This window comes from Pteropus alecto, unplaced genomic scaffold (assembly GCF_000325575.1).
Source record: "Pteropus alecto unplaced genomic scaffold, ASM32557v1 scaffold120, whole genome shotgun sequence".
Lineage (NCBI taxonomy): Eukaryota > Metazoa > Chordata > Mammalia > Chiroptera > Pteropodidae > Pteropus > Pteropus alecto.
This window is the reverse complement of record NW_006430061.1, coordinates 639412-666644: the sequence shown is the minus strand read 5'-3', so window position 1 is coordinate 666644 and position 27233 is coordinate 639412. Positions and strand designations below refer to the sequence as shown.

Sequence of the window (27233 nt, the reverse complement as noted above, 5' to 3'; positions counted from 1 at the left end):
GATAAAGAAAGATTCCAGTTAAGGATTTAATGGAAAAACAACATTTTATCTTGATGTCTTATTGCTGAGCAAAATAAGCTTTTAGTCGGAATTCTTCTTGTTTATTTGAAAGGGGAGCAATATGGTAAACCTGGGTACAACGAATCAATATCTTGTTTATTCTGGTCTTCTATTCTGTTTAATATATCTTTCTCCCCTCAGTGCTGGAATATGGTATAATTTAGTCTTCTTCCACACCATAAAAACTTGGTACTTTTTTCACAAGCTATGACAAATGCGCACACTATCATGTGCCATTACCACTGTAATAAGGCTAAATTTATGTTTATATTTAATGTTTTCATTTAATTTTTTTACATTTAGAACCTGTTAAGAGTCAGAGAAAAAGCATTGAGCTTGGAGCCAAGACCCTGTTAAGAATCAGTGAAAAGCATTGAGCTTGGAGATAAGACCTACCTCTTCACAAATTTGATATTGTGCTGGTCATCTCACCTCTCTAGTTCTCAGTTGTCTCGTCTGTAAAAAGGAGATAAAAATTCTTTACCTAGCTGAAGGTAAGTGATCAGTTAAGAAAGCAAAAAAACAAAACTGGACTTAATGATGGCTTAAACACACAATATTTATTTTCTCATGTGAAATAATTCTTGAAGTAGGCTGTCTATATTAGGTGTTATAGCTTCATAAAGTCGTCAAGGACCTAAGCTTTTTCCAGTTCTTTTATTTGCTATTCCTAAGGTGTGGCCCTGGTCCTTGTCGTCCAAGATAGCTGTGAGAGCTCTAATTATCATAGCCAAATTCCAGGCAGTGAGGCAAAGACAAGGATGTATCCTGTTCTTTTAAGGTGACATTCTGAACCAAAACTCAGGCTACCAGAAAAACCGGAAAATGTAGCTGGATGCATGGCTGCCCTGAATAAAATTGGCTTTTGTTATTGAGAAGGAAGGGAAGATTTGGATATTGGCAGGCAAATCGAAGTCTCTGCCATAGTATGGATCTTTTTCTCTTTCATCTCTGAGAACTGTAAACTACGATAACCACTTACAGAAACTTCAGTACTTTGCCACGGCAGAACCTTAATTTGACCTTGTCCAGAAGGAAATAACTTTCATCTAATAAATTGTGTTTTTCTTTCTTTCTTTCTTTTTTATTTATTTATTTTTTTAACCTTTATCCCATAATTTACTGTGTAGAAGCCTTTCTGTCTTGGTTGGGTATTTATTCTGGTTATCTTTTCAAATTACCCATAAATGCTAATAGACGTTTGTTGTGTAATTTATGGATGTTTTAAAGAAGAGCTAACATTTTTTTGAGCCACTTGCTTTATGTAAGGCACTAAAAAGACAGATAAGGGTATCACATAACAAATAATCAGAAAGTAAATTTACATTGAAAGGTATAATCCATTTCAAGATACATTTAAGTTCAGTATGGTCACATGAGGCACACTTTTGCCTTCCTTATTCTTTAGAAGTTGTGTTTTTTTTTAACCACTTAACTCTTACTTATCTTGAAATTTCTTCTTTATTAACTACTAGTCCTTGCTTAACTTAGTATAACAATATTTTATTTCATTCCAGATTTTTCTTTGTTAATATTATGTGAACATACCCTATACTTGTCATATGAAATGGTTCAGTAGCCACTAACTATATCTGTGAAGAAAGAGACTTAAAATAGTTTCAAGAAAAGGAAATGAAAATTCAGGGAATGGAAATTAGAGGGGGAAACAATTTAAAGATTCATTCGCCCTTTCAGGGACATTAGAAGGATGATTAGGAGCAAATAAAAATTTTATTTCTATGGCGTATATTTGTGTTTTTGCAAGATTTTGAATTTTTCTTTGTGTAACTAGGGGCGAAGTATAGTAATTCTTTTGCTTCTAGTACTTCAATTTCTTTTTCCTCCAATCTAGAACCATTGACCCCAAATAAATAGAATAATCAGGAGGCTTATAAGTATAAAAATGGCCTAGTTTTGTTTTTAAGAGACATTTAGCATTATTTGCCGAATGCAATTGTAATGCCTTTAGATATTTGCTAATTAACAGAAAAAAGATCATGATATGCATTGTTTTGTAAACAGCTTTTTTCCAATTGCAACTGCTTATTTCATAGGCTGCCTTCCATACTAGATTGAAAGTCCTACAAGGGTAGGGATTATGTCTATCTCACGTACTTTTGTATCCAGCATAAAATTTGGTACATAGTGGGTACTTAATAAATATTTGTTAAATTAATAAATACATAGAACAGATGAAAGAAAATGTACTTCGATTCAGCCTTAAATTTAAAAAGAAGAGGAGTAAAAGAAGAGGGTTAAGGGAGGAAGAGAGACTATCATAACGAAAGAGATAAACTAGTTTCAGTTTTCTGTAGTCTTCACCCTTCTCACTCATGACCATTCTTTTTAAACACTTCCAAGATCTCTCTCCCTACATTCAAAACAGGAAACTATCTGATACATACCTCTTCCCACCCACCTACCCACTAAGTAAACTTAATCTAGATAGCTACTGGTATGAATCAATAGTTAAGAGATCTGCCTCTATGTATGAATGGGAGTTTTGATTTGGTGGAGACAGGAGAGGAGAGATAAGCTTTCTTTTAGGACCTGGAAATTGAGGGAAATCATTTTGTACCTATTGAATGCTAGAAGAGGCTTAAGAACTCTGCTTCCTCTGTAATTTTGCTCGAGGCTTCACTACTCTTGGGATCAGTGCTTTCCATGCAGTCTTAAGATCACTGCTTGATTTGGAATTTCTAATCATTCTGGTTTGGATCAGACTACTGTTTCAGCCTAGTTCAGCCCAGTGTCTCCTCTTTAGATCTCTGTTCTTATGGAAGAAGAGGGTGGTAAAAGACAGGAGAAAATCATTCTTACCGACCCAATAATGGAAAAAAAGTAAGATAGTCTCCCATTCCGATTGCCTGTCCTTATCCTTCATCTCTCCTTTTGTATGGACATTTATTTGTATATTATCGGGTTTATGAAAATCTGTAAACCCTTCTCTGACACATTTGACATTATGTTGGTATTTAAAAAGATTTTTATGTCATTACTTTTCTACCTAATGTGCTAGAACATTTTCCATTTCTTTTATGACAACAGTTAACATTTATTGAATCCTTATTAAGGAGTAGAGTAAATATTTTACTTAACTTTAGCCTTCAGTAAGTTAGTTGTCCTAATTATTTCTAGAACAAACGCTAAAAGATTAGAAACTAGTGGTGGGAAGTGTTTAAAAAATTCTCTATCAAGCAAAAACAAAACAAGACAAAAAGGCAAGAAAAGAGAAGAATTAAATATTAAAGAGGCAGGATAATAGAAAGCCCAAAAGAAAATGGTACATTTAAAACTCAAGATGCGATATTTCCTTGACATAAAGACATGTCATTATATACCATGTAGAACGAAGCTGCCAATTAAATCATGACACTATGCTTTATCACTTACAATTTCATTTTATGTTTAATGAAAGTGCTTCTTTAGATTCAGTTAGATGTACAGATTTTTCTCACATCATTTTTTGCATACATAAATTACAAGTTAAATAAATTTATTAAGGTATTTCTAAGACTTTATCACATTCATAGTCTCATTCTTTTAAAACGCTTCCTTGGTTCAGACCTGTCAATGTCAATGTTTTTCCACAAAGAATTGTTCTTCCTACTATGGGGAGTGAGGGTGATTTTCTTCTGAAAATTTCTTCAAGCCTCTTTGCCTAGAATTTTGTTCCAAGCCTCTGACACTCATTTTGCAAGCTTTGATGCTAGTGCCTTTCAAAAGATGACAATGGACATTTTTAAGATCATCATCTTTCCTCAACTTCTCCTTCAATGGTTTGTTGGCTGAAATGCTGAGGTTTTCTAGTTGTCTAGACATGGCATGAGGATTAACATCAAGTTGTTACTTTTCAGGCAACTTATTCTTTAAATATTTAGATACACGTCTTTAGAAGGCATCAAGAACTAAACTAATACACTTGGCAGGTTATGAAGGACGTTCAGACCAGATTTAGCCAGCCATCCTTTAGCTCAGCCATCATCCATTCCCTGCCACTCCTCCCCGCCTTTTTTGCATACAATAACATTTTTGGGAAATTATTTTGTAGTTTAAAATTTAATATGGCAGTAACTTTTAGCCATAAGCATTTATGATAGTGTTATAGTGATATACTATTTCCTAATCCATTCTCAGGATATCGGTCTCTGGCACCTTTAGCATTAGTGTATCGTTTTGAGGCATGTAAGAGAACATCAGGATTTTGTCAGCATTTCCTATTGACTAAATTCAGCTTTGTTTTTTCCTCAAATTACATGGAAGTTATGCAACTTTTGTTCAATGATAGTAGGAAGTTTCTGACAAATCGACATTTGCCTTAATGATGCATGCATGAATCATGGGTATCTTGTTCCATCTCAATAACAAAATGTAACACAGCTTTGTCTACTCTTGGGTATCTTTCTATCTAAAGTCAGGTAAAGCACTCAGTTATTTTGCAAGAAAATGTAAAAATGATGTTATTCCTTTAACATCAAATATTTATTTCATGAATGTCAGCTGCTACATTACTATGTTTACAAAATAACTTTTCATTTCAGTTCCAAATTGTAATTTAATCTTTTGAAGACATTTAAAATGGTAACTAAACTCAATTTGTGAAGTACCAACAATGTAAAAACACAATCTGAAGTTATGGCAATAAGAATAGCTATGTTAAAGTTCCTGCATGTGTAGACAATAAAGATTATGTTGCTATCGCCACTTGATCAACCACAGTTTTAATATTCCATCAACTGAAAAACGTTCTCTGATTTCTAAGACGTTAAACTGAGGAATTGTGCATCTTGGAATTGATTATGGACATTTTCAGTAATTTGATCAAATACAAATGGAGAAAATACTCCACTTAGAAGACAGAGGTTATTAGACTGGATGAAAAAGAAATGTGTGTGTGTACGTGTTTGTATTCACACATTAATCAAAAGAAAACTGGTTTAGCTATATTACTATCAAATAAAATAGACCTTAAGGCAAATTGGGGCATAAAGGTCACTCAAATGTGATAAAAGATTAAATCCACCAGAAAACTAGAAAATCTTAAATTTGTGTACATTTAACAACATAGCCTCAAAATATTTATACTGCAAGATTATAACTTACTTTGTAGTAATGATAGTACAAGCAGACAAAAATCATTAAGAAGATAAAAACTGGATAATTTTGAAAAAGTTATAGAGTATGACTAGTTCTATACTTCTATATTCCTATAGGTTAATGATGGTTTGTAAATTGCATTTATTCCTTTTTTATGCCCACATTTTATTTTATAAGGTCAGAATTTTTGCTCTATTTTTCATTACTTCATTTCATAAAATTTACCCTTTCAAAGTGTACAATTCAGGAGCTTTTAGTATATTCACAAGGTTGTGTACCTATCACTATCTATTTTGAGAACATTTTAGTTACCCCAAAAGGAGCCCAATACCTATTAGGAGTTATTTCTCATTCCCTCCTTCCCTCACCAGAAGCCCTAAGCAACCATTAATCCACTTTCTCTATGGATTTGTGTATTCTAGATATTTGATATAAATAGAATCATAAAATATGTGTTCTTTTGCATCTGGTTGTATTTGTTATTAATTAATTCTGTTGTATTGGATTTTGAAACAAACAAGTATAAGTATCTCCTGGAACACTCAGTCTTTTTTCCTCTAAAATTATTAAAAAGTGAAACTGGTTTTGGTTTTGAAAAGGCAGTCATAGTTCACTATCTCCTTCCTGCAGAAGTTAAAAACAAATCCAGCTTGAATGAAATGCCAGTCTGTCAATCTCCAAACTTAAAATCAAAGAGGAACTTATTCCTTCCATAGAAGCAAGATGTTTAAGTTTGATTAAAGGGCACAACATCTCATACTCTGTATTCACAGTGTGAAACAGTCCTGGCTTTTCTTCATTTTTATTATATCTAGATAGGAACTTTCTTTGATAGTCGATTTTTGTATTTTTTGTATCCCAGCACCCAGATCTTCTACTTGCTCTACCAATGTAATTTTGAGATGAGTGATAAACAATATTTAATTTGAAGACATTTATAAATCATGTAACTCAATTTCATATAATTAGTATAAATGCAATCAATTTTATTAGTATTTCTGATAATGTAACAGAAAAGATCTATAATTTATTCAAAAGACTAAATCGATAATTGGATTTAAGAGCTTAAAGAACATGGAGATCTAGTTAAGTTCCCCTTTTTTCAAAAAAATCCATAATTTAAAAAAATGAGGGAACAAGCCGGGAAAGTTAATTGACTGACCTGTGATCACATAGCAAGTGAGTGGTGCAGCTGGACTTCGAATATAGACCTAAATGTAATTTTGCCTTACTTTTCTTAAGTACATTCCTGTTTTTCTTTTCCTTGAGGATTTAAATTTCCTTTTCAGATAAGCATTCTCTTTGTCTCCCATTGTGTGGAGGAGGTTCATGAATAATAGAGCAAAGGAAAGCTGTGTTTTCAAATGGCAGCATGAATCGTGTAATCACCAGTAGAGCTTGTTAATACGTATTGTATCCCCCTTCTCCCCGTACCCTTCCCCCCTCAAAGATTCTCTGATTTAGAATGTCTGGAGTTAGGCTTGTGAATTTGCATTTCTAGCAAATTGAGTGATGTTGATGCTGCCTGCCCAGGGACCACACTTTGAGAACCACTGCTTAAAAACAGACACAGGCTTTGGAGTCTGTCACTTCTAGTTCCAAAATCTGGCTTTATGACTTACTCCTAGGTGACCTAGATCAAGTTTTTTAATTGATATGTCTGAGTTTTCTATACTTTAGATTGAGGATAATTATATATATATTTTACAGAATTAAGAATTAAATTAGTTAATATAAAAAAAAGCTTAACATGCTGCTTGGTACATAGTAAACACTCAATAGATGGTTTTTATTGCTATTTATAACAAGCCCGGGGCCCAATTAAAAGTTTATGAACTATAAATTCAGCCAATGTTTTAGAGTAGATGTGCAAAGACTTTTTGTCACTTTGAGATGCTGTCATCGCACACACACACACACACACACACACACACACACACACACTTTTCTCTTTTGACTTGCCTTCTTATTTCTGGTAGACTTAGCAGAAGAGTGAGAGTGAAGTGACAAATTAGTCAAGCAATTCCACTTCCAAAACTGGATTTAATTGTAGTTTACTTTTATTACTCTCAGGCTTCTATTGTGATGAAGTAAAGGTGAACCCTATTTTTAAAAAGTGTATTTTAAAATATGTGACATAGCTGCCAGTTGCTTAGACAGAATTGCTTATTAATTGCTTATGTGTGTTGTATGGTGGGCAAAGGGCCTAAGGGACATTGGAGATAATGCGGGTTGGAGGGGAGGAGTCTATGTGAAAGATTCTTTTAAACTTTGGGTAGCTCATATTAAGGGATAGTCACAGTTCCTGTTGAGGTCTTCAGAATGAAGTTACAGAGGTACATAAATGAGTTGACTTTATGTGTGCATATCATAAGAAGACTATTCAAATATTTTTTTTCTGGGCAAGCCTGGGTTCCTGAATCAAACATTTTTACAATTATTCATATATTAGGAACCATGGAGACACAATTAAGCTCCAGAAATGTGTGTAGAAGACATTAAAATTGATTTGAGCAGTTTAAGTCTTAATTTGAGCTTTTCAACAATGATTACACTTTAAACTATTATCCTTTTTAATGGTCATCTGGCCAGTCTGTTTACAGTGGCACATGGGACTTGCAAAGGTAAACAAAAGTTTCTATTCAGAGTTTGTTTTTTTTTTTTTAGAAAACAACTAACTCAATGATACTTTTAAATTAATTTTTTTAAAAAAGGTAAAAGGTGTAGCTAATAAATATGTGAAAAGATATTCAACATCATTAGCCAATAAAATGAGAATCAAAATCACAATGAGATATCACTTCACACCCAGTAGGTTGGCTATAATAAAAAAGATAGACAATAACACATGTGGGTGAGGATGTGGAGAAATTGGAACCCTTATATATTGCTGGTGGTTCTGCTGCTATGGAAAACAGTGTGGCAGTTCCTCAAAATGTTAAACATGGAGTTACCAAATTGACCCAGCAATTCTATTCATAGGTATGTAACCAAAAGAACTGAAAACATGTTAACCAATAACTTGAACCCAAATGTTCGTAGTAGCATTATTTATACGAGCCAGAAGTAGAAACAATCCAAATGTCCATCAATTGATGAATTGATAAATAAAATGTGGTATATCCATACAATGGAGTATCTTATTCAGCTGTAAGAAAAAAATGAGATATTGATTCATGTTGCAACATGGTTGAATCTTGAGAACATAATGCTAAGTGAAAAGAAAGCCAGATATAAAAGGCCACATATTATATGATTCCATTTTTATGAAATGTCCAGAATAAGTAAAGCTATACACACTAAAAGTAGGTTAATGTTTACCAGGGGCTGAGAGAATGGGAGAGTGGGGAATGATTGCTAATGGATATGTGGTTCCTTTTCAGTGTGATGAAAATGTTCTAATTGGGTAGTAGTAATTATACACTAAAAACCACTGAACTGTGTAATTTAAAAGGGTAAGTTTTATGGCATGTGAATTATATCTCAGAAAAAAAACAAAATATACCTGCAGTGGGCATGAAACATGAATGAGAAATAAACTTTTGTTACCATAAAAAATAATTGTGAGAAGAGGAATTGTAGGAATTCACGGTGGAAAGACATTCTATGGAGAAACCATCCTTCTTTAGAGATTCATAATGCATAGTGCCCATCATAAGTTCTGAAAGTCTTGCAAAAATGAAAACCTATTTATCTTCACTGAGCCAATGGCTTCCATATATTTCATCATGAAAAAACATTTACTCGACAACCATCATGTTGAGGAACTAGTGTCCTAGAGAAGAGTGACTCTTGGCCTTGAGCATACATAGGTAGGTCTTACCTGGAAAGTTTATTAAAACAGATTTCTGGGCCACATCCCAGAGATTCTGATTGGAGCTGTCTTGGGTGCCGCCAGAGAATATGCATTTTGGACAAGCTCTCAGGTGATTTGATTCTTAAGGTTTGAAAACTGAAGTTTGAGAAACATCTTAACAGAAAAAACACATCTCATATCTTAAATGGGTGAATTTTATGTGAATTGTACCTCAAGAAAGATGTTAAAAATTTGATATACTAGAAATAGCACTAAAATGTAAGTTCTAGTAATTTTGAAAGTGCTCTGTGAATGAATCATTTTAATTAAAAATTTCTTCATCGTAAAATGAGTCACTGCCCTATATACTACCTAGGGTTGTGGTGAAAATGAGATAATGTACTCTTTTCCAAATTGTGTTCTGTGGATAAAGACATGTTATTTAAAAAAAAAAATCCATGGCCATCTAAGATTTTGAGACTGAGTTAATGCATTTCCCAGAATGATAGTTAGATCATTATTCTTAACTTGAACCCTAACATGAGTCTATATGTATAAAATCAATTAAATATGAGGTTTCTATTCATTTTAATTCTTTAGTAGATCCTCCGGAGCTAAGATCCTTATGGAGTGGAAACTGTTTGAATAAGCAAAATTTGAATCATATTGTGGGACCAGAAGTAGTTGCTCCTTGTTTGTTTCAACCTTGTTATATCCTGCTTGATATTTTATTGACCTATTTATTTGAAAAATTATTGACCAAAGTGAATTTTGGCAAATGATCATTGGCTATGATAAAATAATGTTTAATAAGGTTAAGAGCATATTTGTAACCAGTTATTCATCTCTTTTAATCAACTTATGTTCATAGAGCACCTTATTTTCAAAATTAGGTTGAAGCTAATTAAATATCATATCTAGAAATAATTTTGGCTCTCTAATGTTTTAATTTAGAAAAAATATGTAGTTTTTCCTTACATCTCCCTTTCTTAAATTTGGGCTATTTATTTTTAAAAATTTTGAGTCTCTCATTGCCATCTTTATTTGAAGCTTTTATAATTTACCAAATGTTTTCTTATACTATATAAACTTTAAAAGTTTGTTTCCTTGTCTTTTTAATTTTAGCCGAAAAGCATTTTTTCCCTGATTTTCTTTGGTGATCTGTCTTAAGCATTAGTTTTTATGTTATAATCTGTTTTTAATACATTTCCTACAATTCTTTTGTTATATCAATTTCATGAAATTGCATATATTATTAATGTGGCTTGGGAATGCATGTACATATAGTGTGAAAACATCTATACAGGACCTTACTATAATTATATCTATTTCAGATGAGGTGGAGGACCATTCTACTACAATATTGTTTTCTCTTGGTTTTATGTCTACTTATTGTTCTTGAAGCTGTGCCTATAGACATAGACAAGACAAAAGTAAAAAATGCTCAGCCTGTGGACAGTGCAAAGATAGAACCACCAGTAAGTGAAACGATAAAGATAACTTTGTGGGAAGAACCTTAGCTAAATTATTGCTAATATTTATTAGTTACAAAACTGGACGTTTAGAAACTATTTCTGAAATAGCATCGAAAAGAGTATTGGATAAGCATATGTTGTTTAATAGTAGCCAATGTTTATTTAATGTAGTTAGTATATTAGATATTACATAGAAGAATTTATCATAATACATTTCCAATGTAGAGCTGACCAGCCAAGAAAACATTGTATTATATTCAAAGGGGAGACAGACAGCAATGAGGAGAGACAGGTAACAATGGGGTAAAAGCAATATTATTAAAGTTTTCATTGTTTAAGCTGTGCAGAAAATCTACCTTTATGTAACAGTAAAACATGACTTCTGAAACTCTTCATTTGAGCTTTTTACTTTGTCTAAACTATCAAAGTAGATGTGTCTCAATGCCATTTTGTTAGACATTTCTTTTCCTTTTTTTTCTTTCTTTAGAATTGAGATCTTTAGATGCAGGGAAGGAAAAACTTTTAGAAGCATTATTGTTTGTTTCTTAATTTGAAGGATACTGGACTTTATTATGATGAATATCTCAAGCAAGTAATTGATGTGCTGGAAACAGATAATCATTTCAGAGAAAAGCTCCAGAAAGCAGACATAGAGGAAATAAAGGTAAATGTAATTAAATAATTATTTAACAAATATTTGAACATGTCACACACTGAGCTAAGTACTGGGGATACACAGATGAAATTCACTTCCAGCCCTTAAAGAACTCTCAAGGGAGAATAATATCCAGAAAACGATTATTAGGATGAATATATGATGAGTATATAATATATTTTGGATATACAGAGGATGGACACATAATTCAGTATGAAGCAGTGGGGGAAGGTGGGAAGTCATTTTTGGTGGATATTATGCCAGTGCTTAAAGATGTGTCTGAGAAAAGGAAACAGACTGGGAGGCATCCTAGGCCAAGGTACAAGGTTACAGAGACAGTAGATATACCAGACACTAGAGATAGGAACTGTTGCTGGAATCTAGTCTGGGACGTGAAGGCCATGATTGGCTAAAAGATGAATTTGGAAAGAGTCATGGGCTAGAGGGCAGAAGGCCTTGAACATCATGTTAAGGGGCTCGGATCATGATGTGAGGACAGTAGGAAGCTATCCAAAGGGTTAGAATAGGTTTTGTTCTCTTTTAATCAGGTTCAGATTCATAGAAGAGGTAATGGGCCATATCTTATGGAAAGCTTTAACTATTTGCCTCCTTCCTAAGGACCCTATTAGATATAATCCTAGCCCTAGACATCTCCTTAGTACTCATAATAAAAAAAAAAAAGAGTTGTAAAGTTCTGACACAAGAGATTATTTTTTTAAATTAAATTTATGGGGTGACATTGGTTAATAAAATTATATAGGTTTCAAGTGTACAATTCAATAATAGGTCATATATATATTTCATTGTGCATTCACCACGCAAAGTTAAATTTTCTTCTGTCGCCACATATTTGACCTCCCTTACCCTTATCTACCTCCTCCCTTTCCCACTTACCACTAAACTACTGTCCCTGTCCATGAGTCTCTGTCTTGTTCGTTTGTTGCTATCAGTTTTATATCCCACATATAAGTGAAATCATATGGTTCTTAACTTTTTATGTCTGACTTATATCACTTAGCATCCTTTAAGGGCAATGAATCAGTTTAGTTGGGTTTACCTTAGAGTCAGCAGTAAAAAAAAAAAATCCAATCATTTAATTTTAAACTTTAAGTTATACCTCTCAAGATAGTTTTGTTTGCTTATGTTATTTTGTTTCTTTTTAACTTTCCTAAAAAAAATCTCACCTGTTTCTGGAATCAGAATTAGAGAACTCTGAAAGAACTTTTCTTGGTCAAACATCCTTCTTCTTTTTGTCTCTGTCTGTGCTCCGGGGCCTTTGCAAGACTGAGCCGCATCATGTTGTGGCAACCATTAATGCCTGTGTGTGCCTCTTAGTTCACAGCTCTCCTCTTGGAGGCTATGAACTGTTCTGGGGGGAAAGCATTATGCTAGTAATTCCCCTGAATTGCCTTTAGAACAATCATGTGTTTCCTTTGAAGAATTACTTTGATCTGTGGAATTAATTTCCTGGGGTGAATGATATTTAAAGTAGAACTTTCAATATCTCTTACCTATTTAAATTAGGATTAAGAGCTTTGTTTGGGGGTCACATAAAATGTGGATAATAGCGATAATCAGGGAAAAGAAGACAACAAGCTTCCTGGTTTGGTATAGGGAATACTTTTATAACTGTCTTCCTTTCACAGTCAATTCCTATTACTTGTTGGAGAGTGGGGAGGGACAAAATAAAGTAAGTTAACAGTTATTCAAGGAAAAAGAAATGAGTAAAAATAAACAATAAAACCCAGGCCAATAGAATTATTACAAATAGCTTAGCAAAGACTCTTGTCTCAGGAAAAACTGGAGAAGAAAAGTTAGAATTTATCCTTTCTTTTTTCCACAAGCATGTTGAAAGGGGAATCATACTACATCTCTTCACCTCCCAAACACTGCTAACTGGAAAGATGGCTTTGCTTGCACCACTTCACTAAGTGTACTTTTTTGTGAAGGGTTGTCAGTGACTTCTTAATTGTCAAATCCCGCAAACACTTTTCATTCCTTTTCTTATTGAACTCTTTTATTTTAGCTCAATGGTTCTCAGATTTTAGGGCTTGTTAAAACACAGATTTCTGGACCCGACCTTCAGACTTTCTGATTCAGTAAGTCTAGGGCTTGTATTTCTGAAGTTCTCAGGTGACACAAATATTTCCATTCGGAGACCAAACTTTGAGAACCATTGTTTTATGTAATAATAATGACTGTTCTCTCTTTGAACAGAAAAAACTCTTTTTGCTTCTATAACAGCATATGCTCCTTGTTCTCTTTCTCCTTCTCTGAACATTCTTTCGTTGGGGTTTCTTTTCCTTGCCTTCCTCAGTGGGCCCCACTGACTCAGTCCTAAAAGGTTTGTCTGCCTGATCGCTAGCAAGGCTTGCAGTTTGTGATTGCAAACATGTTTATAAACAAGAGAAAGTAAACTACCAGCTATTTTGTTTCTTAAATTTTGGAACATATATCTAATTACTTATTGATGAAAAAAGTAGTCAAAAGAGAAAACCTAAAAAAGATGAATTTTGAAAAGTTATTTATATATAGGATGACTAAAGCGAAGTTACTTTAAAAAATAACTTTATTGAAATTTAATTCACACACTATAAAATTTGCCCCTTTAAAATATACAATTCAGTGGTTTTTAGTTTATCCACAGAATCATGTAACCATCACCACTATCTAATTTTAGAACAATTTCATTTGTCCCCAAAAGAAACCCTGTACCCATTAAGCAATCATTCTTTATTTCTTCCTCTCCCCAGCCCCTTGCAACCATTAATCTACTTTCTATCTCTATGGATTTGTCTATTCAGGACAATTCATATGAATGGAATCATGTAATATATGGCCTTTTATGTCTGTCATCTTTGACTTGGCATAATGAATGAAAACATAAATTTTCAAGGTTCATCATGTTATAGCATATATTAGGACACTCATTACTTTTTATAGCTGAGTAATATTCCATTGTATAGACATTTGGGTTATTTCTACTTTTGGGGCTAATATGAATAATGCCACTGTGAACACTCATGCATAAGTTTTTATGTGAGAATTTCTCTCAATTCTTTAGGTATATACTTAGAAATGGAATTGCTGGGTCATATGGTAACTCTGTGTTTGAGGAACTGCCAAATTGTTTTCTCAAATGGCTGTGCCATTTTACAATTCACGTTACTTTTTGAATTTCTCCTTTGTCCTTTAATTAGGCTTTTTTCACTCCTTTTAGACATCTTGATTTTAGAGTTACATATTGAGAACTTTCTAAGAGAAATGCTTTTGTAATATCAAATTTATCTGAATTAGTCAAGAGTATCTATCACTGTTTTGTTATAACCCTATTTTTAATATATGTATCTGTTCTAAAAATGCAATGTAATTAGTAAAGTTACTTACTCTTTTGTCAACAGAGTGGGAAGCTAAGCAAAGAGCTGGATTTAGTAAGTCACCATGTGAGGACAAAACTAGATGAATTGAAAAGGCAAGAAGTAGGAAGGTTAAGAATGCTAATTAAAGCTAAATTGGATTCCCTTCAAGGTAAGTACGAAATAAAAGGTAGAAAAATTTCAATATTTGGTTGTTGAGGTCAGTTTGAGTTAGCACGTGCCATGTTCTTCTAGTCAAAATTTAATGTTAGTATTGATTTGGCTTTTCTTAATTTTTAGAATTTAATTTTTCGAATAGGTAATACATTCGCATCATTCAAAAAATCATAATGATTAGCCTTCATTACATCAATAAAAAAGAAGAATGAAAAGTAATGAATTAAGCCACTGAATTAAAAGAGGAAAAGTAACACCAAAGCAAATCAAAAGATAGCAGATGGAGAAATTCCATAGATGAAATAGAAAAACCGTCAGAGAGCTAGCTCCACAAAAAACACCAGGACAGTGTCAAAGGGAATTCTATCAAACCATTAAAGAGCAGATTGTCAATGCTATTTAAACTGTTCCAGAGCACAGAAAAAGAAGGAAAGCTTCCACACTCTTATAATGTATTGTTGTCAAAACCAAAATTATTGTATGTCAAAAGAATTCTATATCATAGGTGGATTTATTTCAGGAGTGCAAGGTTGACTTAATATTAGAAAATCTAATACTATAATCCATCATATGACTAGAAATAAGGGAAAAATATTTGAGTGTGACAAAGGAAATCATGAAGTCAAAGGACAAATGATAAACTGGAATAAATCTTTGAAGCTTGTATTTTTTTTTTTAATTAAGACTTAATATTTTAGAGCAAGATACAGTTCACAGAAGAATTGAGGGGAAGGTACAGAGATTTCCTATTTCCCCCTTGCTCTCAAACATGCATAGCTTCCCCTATTACTAACATCTGTTACCAGAGTGTACATTTGTTACAAATGATGAACCTACACTGACACATCATAATCACCCAAAGTCCATATTTTACATTAGAGTTCACTCTTGGTGTTATACATCCTACACATTTGGACAAATTTACAATGGCATGTATTTACTATGATAGCATCATACAGAGTAATTTCACTGCCCTGAAAATCCTCTGTGCTCTGCCTATTCATTCTCCCATATTCTTTTAATTTTAGACCATGAGAAGATTAAATAGCTCTGAAGTAGATTTTTTTAAATGTGAGGATTTGGTAAAGAAAGTAATCTTATAATTCATAGGCTTATCTCCATATATACAGAAAGATAGTTGATAAAATTTAACATCCCTTCTTAATTTAAAAAAGTAATAAAATAGTAATCAATAGATATTTCTATACATGATCAGATATGTTTAACTGAGCCACATCATACTTAGTGGGGAAATACAGGGATGAATTGTAACTAAAATCAGAAACAAGACAACTAGTGACTACTATTACCTCTACTAATTAACATTTCACTGGAAGTACTAGCCAAAATCATACAAATGAAAAAATCAGAAGTGAAGTAGTTGGAAAGGAGGTGATAAAACCATCTCTGTTTGCAGATGATATAATTATATACTTGGAAAACCCAAAGTTATTGTCTGAAAAACAATATAAACAACAGGAAAATTTATCAAGGTAAACAATTTGGAGAAATCAATATTTCTCATATGTGCAAACAACAGCTAGTTAGAAGATATAATGGAAGAAAAGACTCCATTTACAATACCAACAAAGGTAAAATACCCATGTAAACATAAAGAAATGTGGAAGACTTATAGACAAAAAATGTAAAATAGTCCTGGAGGAGTACTTTTTTCCTGGTACTAGCCAAGTTAATTTTAAAGTTTAGATGAGAAAAGAAACGAGCAAGAAAAGCTACATACATCCAAAAAAGACCTATAAAGGACTAGATATATTAAATATTAAAATATATCACTAAGTCTCAGTTATTAAAACTGTATGTTTTTGGCATATAAGTAGAAAGTTCAGTGGAACAGAATGGAAATTCCAGAAGTAAAATTAAATACACATAGAATTTAATTTGAATCAAAGGTGGTATCTTATTTTTAGTGGGATAACAATAGATTAAAAAATAATAATGTTGGTACAATTGGGTAGCCATTTGAAAAAAGATACAGTTCTACATCTTGTATACATCAGGATAAGTTCAAATAAATCAAAGACTTAAGTGGAGAAAATAATACCATGAAAGCATTAGGTGACAACATAGGTGAATTACTTTATTATCTTGGAATGGGTATTCTAATAGTGAATCAGAATCAAGGGACCATATTTGGCAGATGGAAGACCCGTCAGGCTGGCTCCTATGTCCTTGTGACTTGCCTCCATAGGTTGGTTATTTGCATGGTGCCTTGTCATTAATAGAATCTGAACATTTACCCTTGGTAGAATAGTTCTTAAACTTCAGATTGCATGAGAACCACCTGGGGAATCTAGTTAAAAATGCAGATTACTAGCTCTCACCTCCAGATATTCTGATTTAAAATCTGCATTTTAAACATGTATCTCTGCTCAATGGATTATATCAGAGAAATGCTATGTAGAGCATTAAATTCCCTTAGAAAACAAGTACCAATATTCATAATCCTGAAATTAAGGATATCAATAAGAGATAAATTGAGCTCTTACTACTTCAGTTGGCCAGACACACAAAATAATTCTGTCCTTGAAGCCAAGCCTAAGATGTTTTGAGATTTCTTTCCCCTTAGACCACCTCCATTTCCTTAATCTTGGCAATATTTTCTTTATTCCAAGATAGAGACTGAATTTCATTATGTAAAGAAAGCAATCTGTTATGCTTAGAAAACTTATGAATATTTTCTCATTGATTCAGAATTTATGTTGAAATTTCTGATAATCTGAAGAAGTTTAAAGGGTTTTAATTGGGTAGGGGGCTGTAGCTTTTAAAATAGCAATACATTCACATGGTTTAAACCCAGAAAGTTTAAGAAGCTATATAGCAAAAAACTTCCTTATATTTTTGTACTCTGCCAGTTCCCACCATCCACTGTCCTTTAACACCATCCTTCCTGAATTTCTTTATTATCATGTATAGGCAAATACAAATAAAAGTTCTTATTTCCCTCTCTTTTTAGATAAAAGATAGTATACAATACACATTTTTTGACTTGTACTTTTCTTTTAACAATCTTTCTGTATTAGTACATAGGGACCATCGTCATTCTTTTTTTTAACAGCTGCATAGATTTCCATTATATGGAGATACCATAATTTATTTAACCAGGCCCCTGTTGATGGACATTTGGGTTATTTCTAGTGAACACTCTTGTACATATATCACTGTTTATCTGTAGAAGACTACCTGTTTTTAGGGAAAGTTCCCCACAGTGAAATTGTTAAAGCAAAAGATTATTTGTAATTTTGATAGATATTTCCACCTCCATAGAGGCCATATCAATATGCATTCCCTCTAGCAATAATTTCTCACAGCCTTGCTGTGAGTATGTATATATGTATCTTCAAACTTTAGAAGTTTTGCCATGCTGTTAAATGGCATACTAGTGAAGTTTTAATATATATATATTTTCTTTTTATTTTGAGGTTAAGCATCTTTTCATATATTTCACTGTCTTGCTATATCCTTTAGGTCAAGCCTTATAACAAATATTTTCTTCATAAGTAAAACTCGTAGTACAGTGCCATACTAACAATTCAGTGAAAGCTTAGTTGAACTAAATTTAGCAGCTTCTTACTTTCTGATGTAACAAAATGTTTCAGGCTCATCTTGCACCTACCTTGCCTAGTCCTGGAACCAGCCATTTCTCTGAGCATTTCTGGTTCTTTTTAGTGGGAAATGATATTACAGACCAAGGGCAGGCACTAGCTGTGCTCATTGCTTCTGGAATATATTTTCTTCCTGGCATTTTCATCAGTCAGAGGTAGGAAATACATGCATGTCTATACACATATACATGCAAACACATTATGTATATATATGTAAAAGTACTTATGTGCACACATGTATATACACATGAAATGTACATGCTTATATATGTAAATCCTGACTTCTAACAAATCAACACACATATCTACATTCACTTCTATAATACAACTGACAGTCCAGAATCACTCCATCCAATCAACTACAATATACAGCTGTAGCTTGTTTTTTAAAAAAATTTTTTACAAAGAAAAACAATTGATGTTTCTTTAAAAATAAGTCTTTATTCAAATGAATTTACCTGAATTAGACTTTTATTGTCTAAAATATTTATAGGAGCGGCATACAAAGAATTCTTTCATATAAATTTTAGAGCAATTCTTTTTAGAAATTCTACTTAGACCTTTGATGAGGGCAGTATATTAGAATTTATCTAGTGAAAAGTAGGGAATTTGGTAGTTTTATGACAAAAAGTCTTTGCCATTAATTATACTGATAGATAACTAGTCTTTCTAGAAATAACATTAAAATGTACATATTAAATTGTATTTCATTCTAAATTCAAGGACATTATCTTTGTCTAGAATAATATGTACAGTATTCTAAAAGGAAATATGAACCCTTGATCTAAAACTTTGTATTATAAAATCCTATAGGATTAAATATGAATGCTTATTCTTATATATTATTGATATTAATTTTTCTAGCTTCTCGTAATTTATCATTTATAGTTTTCTCATTTTCTTTCAGATACAGGCATAGACCATCATGCTCTTCTAAAACAGTTTGATCACCTAAACCACATGAATCCTGACAAGTTCGAATCTATGGATTTAGATATGCTAATCAAAGCGGTGAGAATAATTCCAAAAAATACTGTCTTTGTTGTGCCTTTGAGGTTTTGTAATTTGACAAGTAAATTCAATGAAGTGGAAATATAACTTTTATATACTTTCTAGAATATATTTAGAGGGAGACAGCTTAACCTTTGTAGTATACATAAGAATTTGAACATACAGGTCTGTAATCTCTTACCCACGACTCCAAAATTCAAAAAACTAAAAACTAAAATCTGACTTGAACTACCCTGTCTATTTATAGTTATTATTTACTCTACTTAGTGAGTATTCATAGATTTTGCTAAAGAAGTACTAATCTTTTTGATTATAAACTCCACAGGGATATTCTATAATGTGGTATATGTACCATTTTCCCTTTCTAAAATCTAGAAAATTCTTTTTTGTTTTATTTTTTTGCTTCTAGTTTTATGGAGATATAATTGACATACAACACTGTTTAAGTTTAAGGTATACAACATAATGACTTCACATACATATATATTGCAAAATAATTACCAAAATAAGTTTAGTTAACATCTATTACCTCATATAGTTACAAAAATTTTTTCTTGTGATAACTTCTTTTAGTATCTACGCTTTTAGCAACTTTCAAGTATACAATACAGTATTGTTAGCTGGAGTCATCGTGTTGTATATTATATCCCCAGGATTTATTTATCTTATGACTGGAAGTTTGTACCTTATGACCACCTTCACCCACCCCCACCTCTGCCTCTGGTAATCATAAATTTTATTTGTTTTTCTGTGATTAGTTTTTTTTGTTTTTGTTTTTTTTAGGATTCCACGTATAAGTGAGACCATACAGTATTTATCATTGTCTGACTTATTTCACTTAGCATTACATGCCTTAAGGGTCCATCTGTGTTGGCACAAATGGCAGGATTTCCTTTTTTTTATAGCTGAATAGTATTTTACTTTATATATATACACACATACCACATTTTCTTTGTCCATGCATCTGATAATGGACACTTAGGTTGTTTCCATCTCTTGGCTCTTGAAAACAATGTTGCAGTGAACGTGGGTGTGCATGTCTCTCTGACATAATTAATAATTTTGTTTCCTTTGGGTATATACCCAGTGGTAGAATTGTTGGATCATATGGTAGTTACATTTTTAATTGTTTGAGTAACCTCTACACTGTTTTTCATAGTGGCTGCACCAATTTACATTCCCACCAACAGTGCATGAGGGTTCCCTTTTCGCCATATCCTCACCAGCATTTATCTTTTTTTTTTTTTTAAATAGCCATTCTAAGGGGTATGAGGTAATATATCATTGTGGTTTTGATTTGCATTTTCCTAATGATTAGTGATGTCGAGTACCTTTTCACATACCTGTCGGCCATTTGAATATCTTTGGAAAAATGTCTGTTCGTTCTTTTGCTCGTTTTTAAATTGGATTATTTGTTTTTTCACTCTTGAGTTATGTGTTTATATATTTTAAATATTAGCCCTTTATTCGATAGATGATTTGCAGATATTTTCTCCCATTCCATAGGTTGTCTTTTCATTTTATTTATTGTTTCTTTTGCTGTGCAGAAGCTTTTTAATTTCATGTAATCTCACTTATTTTTTATTTTGTTGTCTGTACTTTAGGTATATTATTTTTAAAAAAATCATTGCCAAGACCCATGTCAAGAAGCCTTTTCCCTATATTTTCTTCTAGGGTTTTATGCTTTCAGGTCTTACATTTAAATCTTCAATCTACTTTGAGTTAAGTTTTGTGAGTGGTATAAGACAGGGGTTTAGTTTCATTCTTTTACATGTGACTATCCAGTTTCCCCAGCACCATTTATTGAAGAGACTGTCTTTTCTCCATTGAGAATTCTTGGTTCCCTTGTCAAATAGTTGGTAGAAAAGTTGGAAACACATCTAGTCTCAAGGATTTTAGATAGGAGTTTATGCACCTCTCACATTGTACTGTACAGAGTTATCAAACTAGATGTTCTTGTTTTGGTGCTATTAGATTTAATTAAGTGTTTAGAAACCAATCTAGTTTTTTATATTGTATGAATTTGATACAGTCCCTTCCTTCTTTTTCAAATCAATTTGTAGATTATTTGCTTATGAGGAACCGTCTAAACTTTTAGGTTCTTTGAATGCCTACGTTTCTGGTAATAATTATGACTAAAATAAAATGGTAGAGTTTAAAAAAAGGAGTCCAGTATTTTTGGTCCTTCTGTACTACTTTCTGTTAGGAAATATGCAGAATACAAGAATGGCTTTATTTATATTTTTCAACCACATCTTTTTATTTAATTTAAATATTTTAATATAGGCTACAAGTGACCTGGAACACTATGATAAGACTCGACATGAAGAATTTAAAAAATATGAAATGATGAAGGAACATGAAAGGAGAGAATATTTAAAAACACTGAGTGAAGAAAAGAGAAAAGAAGAAGAATCTAAATTTGAAGAAATGAAGAAAAAGCATGAAAATCATCCCAAAGTTAATCATCCAGTAAGGATTATGACTTTATGAAACCACGATTAGATGAAAATACTTCTTTGTACCAGATAGTAGAATTTTATCATGTTATTAGTATTTAAATCTTGATGCTTAATTCCCTAAAGTTTCTCAAGTTTATATGTTACTTTGATAATGTCCACAGATTATCTTCTGAGAGGTTTATTTTTTTTTTATTGATTTACAGGGAAGCAAAGATCAACTAAAAGAGGTATGGGAAGAGACCGATGGATTGGATCCTAATGACTTTGACCCCAAGACATTTTTCAAATTACATGGTAACAAATCTGATACAAATATTAATATTTTTATCTGTCGTTCGAAAAATTATAGTTGCCTTACTCTTAATTGATTTCTGCTAAGGTCTGCTATTGAGTCTTATTGATAGTAAATGTTTAGAGTTTTTCTCTAGCCTAATATAATAGTCTTTATTGCTGATCTGCAGTATAAAATATTTTAGGTTAGTAGTTGTATCTTTATATCTGCTTTTACTGTTGAGTCATGTGACTTATAACAAGATTCTCTGTAAAATGAACTATTTCTTTGACTATTAAAGCTTTATGCTATAATGTTAAAATTTATTTTATTTTTACTCTTACGGCATATTGCTTTACTTTATATTTTTGGAAAAAATTTTCAAGGTATGTTTTTCTAAAAAAACTATGATGAATTATAAATAAGTAGTGAATTGTTATCAGTTGAACTCATCTGAGGCTCCGTAAAAAAAGGAGACCATTTTCTGTAGCATATTGATGTTTCATGTCAGTACTACTTTTGCAAACCATTTGTATATAGTTGCATTTTAATTATTTTCTAAGGCATTAAAATCAATTTTTTGCATTGGTAACTTTAGATGTCAATAATGATGGCTTTCTGGATGAACAGGAATTAGAAGCCCTATTTACTAAAGAGGTAAATGAGGTCATTAAGAATTCAGTGTTTTTGCTCTCTTTTTTCCTTTTATTATCTTTCTTTTATGTTGGTTTAAAATTTTTCTTTTTAGTTGGAGAAAGTATATGACCCCAAAAATGAAGAGGATGATATGGTAGAAATGGAGGAAGAAAGGCTTAGAATGAGGGAACATGTAATGAATGAGGTATGTCTTAGAAATTTAAGATATGTTATTTTTGTGGATTATTCAAATTGTTGTAATAAATTTTACCATAAAATAGGTAATAAATATACAGAACAGGTATTTAATTGGATTTTTCATTTTTGATGCAGAATATTTAGTAGATTCCCTTAGTATAAATAAAATTATTTTGTAACCACTTTAAACTATTTTAAAAGATTAAGATGCTACTGCATGCCAGCTATAAAACATTCTTTTAGGAGTAAAAAATAATGTAGTCCAAAATTTGATATTTTAAAAGTCTGTTTCAGTTTTCACTAAATCCAAAAACCCGATACCTAAATGGTTTATAACATCAAATAGTTATTTCTCGTTCACATTATTAAGCTGAAAACTCTGATAGAGACATCATAGATGGGTTAACTGTTTGCCTCAGTGATTTCCCCCTGACATTGATGAATTGGGATTTCTTTTGACTGCCAGCATCCCAAGTATCAAATGAATTTCCTTGGCCATTACAGAGTTTACTTTTGTAACTGAATTTGCCATAGTCTATAAGAGCCATTGGAGGGTTTGGAGAGGTTGTCAACTTCAGTTCTGATTTACTTAGTTGTTTGTTTTTAAGAGAAAATATTGAAAGCATTTGTACTTAAACTCCTTTACTCTTGGCTAAAACAGTCATCTTACAGGAATGGTTATTTTTCTTGCCCAAACACTTGGCTTCAAGAGGGATTATACATGGTGTGGTGAGGGAGGAAGACAATAATACCAGCCTAACCAGTCAGATTAGCAGACTCAAACTTGGTGATCTTTGGGAGTGTCAGGTGTTTAGATATTTCAAGTTTGTATTTTCAAGTTTTAATTATGTAGAAGAGTAAAGTATCTATTTTCTGATTCTAGTATAGTGTTGAGTGTTCTGTTTAGTCCTTGTTTGGCTAGCTCTGATTGCTGTATGTTTATATAGTAGCATCTATTAGAAGACAGTTTCTAGTGTTTAAATAATATTAGGGTTATTTTATTTTACGTATACACTTTCCTTTAATCAGGTTGATGCTAACAAAGACCGCTTGGTGACACTACAAGAGTTTTTGAAAGCCACAGAAAAAAAGGAATTCTTGGAGCCAGATAGCTGGGAGGTAATAGAACCCACCTGAAGCAGGATGTATGGTTCAATACAGGATGTATGGTTCAATACAGGATGTATGGTTCAATACAGGATGTATGGTTCAATAAATTCTACATCAGTCTATTCTACTTTTAACTTTAGTTCCACATTATGTTTGCATGTATAGTCTTATCATTTTGGCTTTTCATATAAAGTATCACTTTAAAAATGAACTTGATTTCTTGGAAAGCTTCTGGTAATTGATCTCATGTGTAATCACATTGCATATAATTAGATGTCTTTTTCTAAGTTTAAAATAACGTTCATTCTCGAAAATTAGAAATTTAGATAAATTTAAAGAATAAATGAGAAGATACACATAATTCTACCATCCAGAGGTAGACACTTAAATTGTGCATTCTGTTATGCCAATTTAGAATAGTTTGTATATTTAGTATATGCACATATAGCATACAGCATATAGTGCACCCGTTTTAATTTACATATAGACATAAATTCATAACTATGTATTTTTTTAAATGGCTTTATACTCTATAAATGCTTTGTATATTTGTGAAATTCTGTTTTTTTAAAATTTCATGAACATTTCAATATTTCATGAACATTTTGCAATGCCATTTCTCAAGAACATGATTTAAAAAATGACTACTTAGCTTGCAATTGTGTGGTTGTAGCATAATTTATATAACTATTCTTCCAGATGTAGACATTCTGGATCGATTCTACTTCTTTTTTTTTTTTTTTTTTTACTGTAATAAGTAACACTATTATAACTATTTATTTGTTCATCCATTTATGGTATCTATGATATTTTCGTAAAATTCCTAGAAAAAGAACTATTCTCAAGGTTTATGAACATTTTTTAGTTTCTAAATATATCTGTCAAATTGCTACCGAAAAGTATATTAATTTATACCATAGCTTACTGTGTATAAATGAGTGCATACACATCTTTAAAAGAATGATTGGGAGATACCAACCAAACTAGAATGAAGAAAGAACATTGTTTTTTTCTATAGAATATAAAATTTAAAAATTACATTTTAATTAGATTTTTAATTGTCCAGAAAATAGTTTGAGATAGAGTGACCAACTGTCCTAGCTTACCTGAGCCTGAAGGGTTTCCCAGGATGTTAAACTTTTCAGTGCTAAAACCAGACAGTCATGGGCAAATTGGGACAGTTGGTCATCTTAGTTTGAGTTGAGAAATCAACTTTTTTTTTTTGTTATAAATTTTTGTTTAAAATTTGAAATATTTCTGGACTTTGTTGAAACAGAATTCTAAGATTATTTAAACATGCATTCCCTTTAGTGCTTCTGGTGAACTAGATTAATGGATAATCATATACTTTTTTCATTTTGATATAATTTCAGATTTATAAAAAAGTTATAAGAATAGAAAAGGAATTCCCAAATATCCTTTACCTAGATTTCTCATTGCACTACATTTACTTTCTATCCCTCTTTTTCTCTTTCTCTCTTTTTAATCTGAGTGTATGTGTATGTATATATGACATATATAATTATTTGAGAGTAAATTGTACACGATACTGCTCCAACCTTAAATACTCGAATGTATATTTCTTGGAAACATGGATTTATTTTACATAATCACAGTAAAATGAGCAATCTTCTATACACAATACCGTTCTCTAGACTTTATTGATATTTTTATCGGTTTTCTCGATATTGTTTTAAAGCAAAAGAAAACCCAAGATCATGCATTGAATTTAGATGTGATGTCTTTCTCATCTCCTTTAATCTGAAATAGTTTCTGCATCTTTCTGTCTCATGGCATTGCTATTTCTAAAGAGTCCAGACAAGTTATTTTGTAGAATATCCATCAATTCCAGCATGTTTGCTGTTTCCTTATGATTTCTCCTTTGGTAGGAATGTCACTGAAGTGATGCTAAATGCTTTGTTTTAGGAGGCATATGCTGCCAGTTATTCCTGTAACTGGCAATGTTTATTTTATTTGGTTAAGATGGTGTCTACCAGATTTCCTCACTGAAAAGTTACTATTTTATTTTTTGTAACTTAAAAAGTATCTTGTCAAATCTACCATAATGCCAGAATCAGAAGTCAGCTTTAAAAAAAAAAAAAATTCGCTCTACATCATATCAGAAATTTTTACAAAAATACGATTTGTAAGCATTATTTTAATACCTATGCAGTGCTTAACTGTTTTCTCAGGGTTAGACATTTAGGTTATCGTCAGTCTTTTACTGTTTTACTGTTATTTTAAAAAGTGCTGCAGATTGCCAAGAGATGTAGACTTTTCACTCTGAGAGCTTCTACCTCTAAGTCTGAGTCTATTCAAAAATGAGATTTTGTAAGAGTAACGAATAAATAAGATCAGACATCAAAAAAAAAAAAAGTACTGCTATAAACACATTTTTATATAAAGTTTTTTTTTAGTGTGTGTTTAGGGTTATTTTATAGGATAAATTCTCAATGTAGCATTACCAGGTTCAAGGGAATATTTTTAAAGGCTGTTGATATATTTTGTAAAAGTGCTTTTCAAAGAATTGTACTAATTTAAATTTCTACTAATAAGATATGAGAGTGTTCTGTTAAAAATTTATCTTTAAGGATATACTTTGAGACTCATTATCCACTAGTTTTAGCATCCACTGATGATTCTGGTCAGAATCAATTGTTACTGTGACTGTTAACAAATGGTGATTTTTTTTTCTTTTTTAAAAAAATTTATTTATCTTAACAAATGTTGATTTTTTTTTTCTTTTTTAAAAAAATTTATTTATCTATCTATCTATCTATCTATCTATCTATCTATCTATCTGTCTGTCTGTCTAACTAACTATTTATTTTTATGGTGGTATCGGTTAATGAAATCCAAGAATTTCAGCTGTACATTTTAACAGTAAGGCATATATATATTTACACTGTGTGTTCACCTCCCATAGTTAGATTTCTTTCTGTCACCACATATTTGACGCCTTTTACCCCTTCTATCTCTCCCCTCCCCTGTCCCTCCTACCCTCTGGTAAGCACTAGTCTATTGTCCATGTTCATAAGTCTGTTTGTCCTGTTCATTTGTTGCTTTTAGGTTTATAGCCCACATATAAGTGATATTATGTGGTTTTCAACTTTTTCTGTATGGCTTATTTTGCTTAGCATGATTATTTCGAGGTCCATCCATGTTGTCACAAATGGCAGCATTTCATCTTTTCTTATGGCTGATTAATATTCCATTCTATATACGTACCACAGCTTCTTTAGTCAGTCATCTATCGTAGAACACTTTGGTTGCTTCCATGTGCTGGCCACTGTGAATAATCCTGCT

The 27233-nt window shown here is 32.0% G+C and overlaps 1 protein-coding gene across 2 annotated transcripts in view; it reads left to right on the top strand.

Annotated features, from left to right (window-relative positions):
* The window catches only part of NUCB2 (nucleobindin 2), a 46661-nt gene that overhangs the window by 3730 nt on the left and 15698 nt on the right, over positions 1–27233 (top strand). For both annotated transcript variants that reach the window (XR_003046117.1, XM_025046350.1), the window contains exons 2-11: positions 364–554; positions 10288–10431; positions 10985–11092; positions 14485–14611; positions 19147–19250; positions 21537–21722; positions 21916–22006; positions 22582–22640; positions 22732–22824; positions 23847–23936. Coding sequence is in view for 1 of the 2 variants with exons in the window: in XM_025046350.1 (XP_024902118.1) it covers positions 10288–10431; positions 10985–11092; positions 14485–14611; positions 19147–19250; positions 21537–21722; positions 21916–22006; positions 22582–22640; positions 22732–22824; positions 23847–23936 (1002 nt within the window). In the remaining variant the exon portion in view is untranslated. The remainder of the gene's footprint in view (positions 1–363; positions 555–10287; positions 10432–10984; positions 11093–14484; positions 14612–19146; positions 19251–21536; positions 21723–21915; positions 22007–22581; positions 22641–22731; positions 22825–23846; positions 23937–27233) is intronic.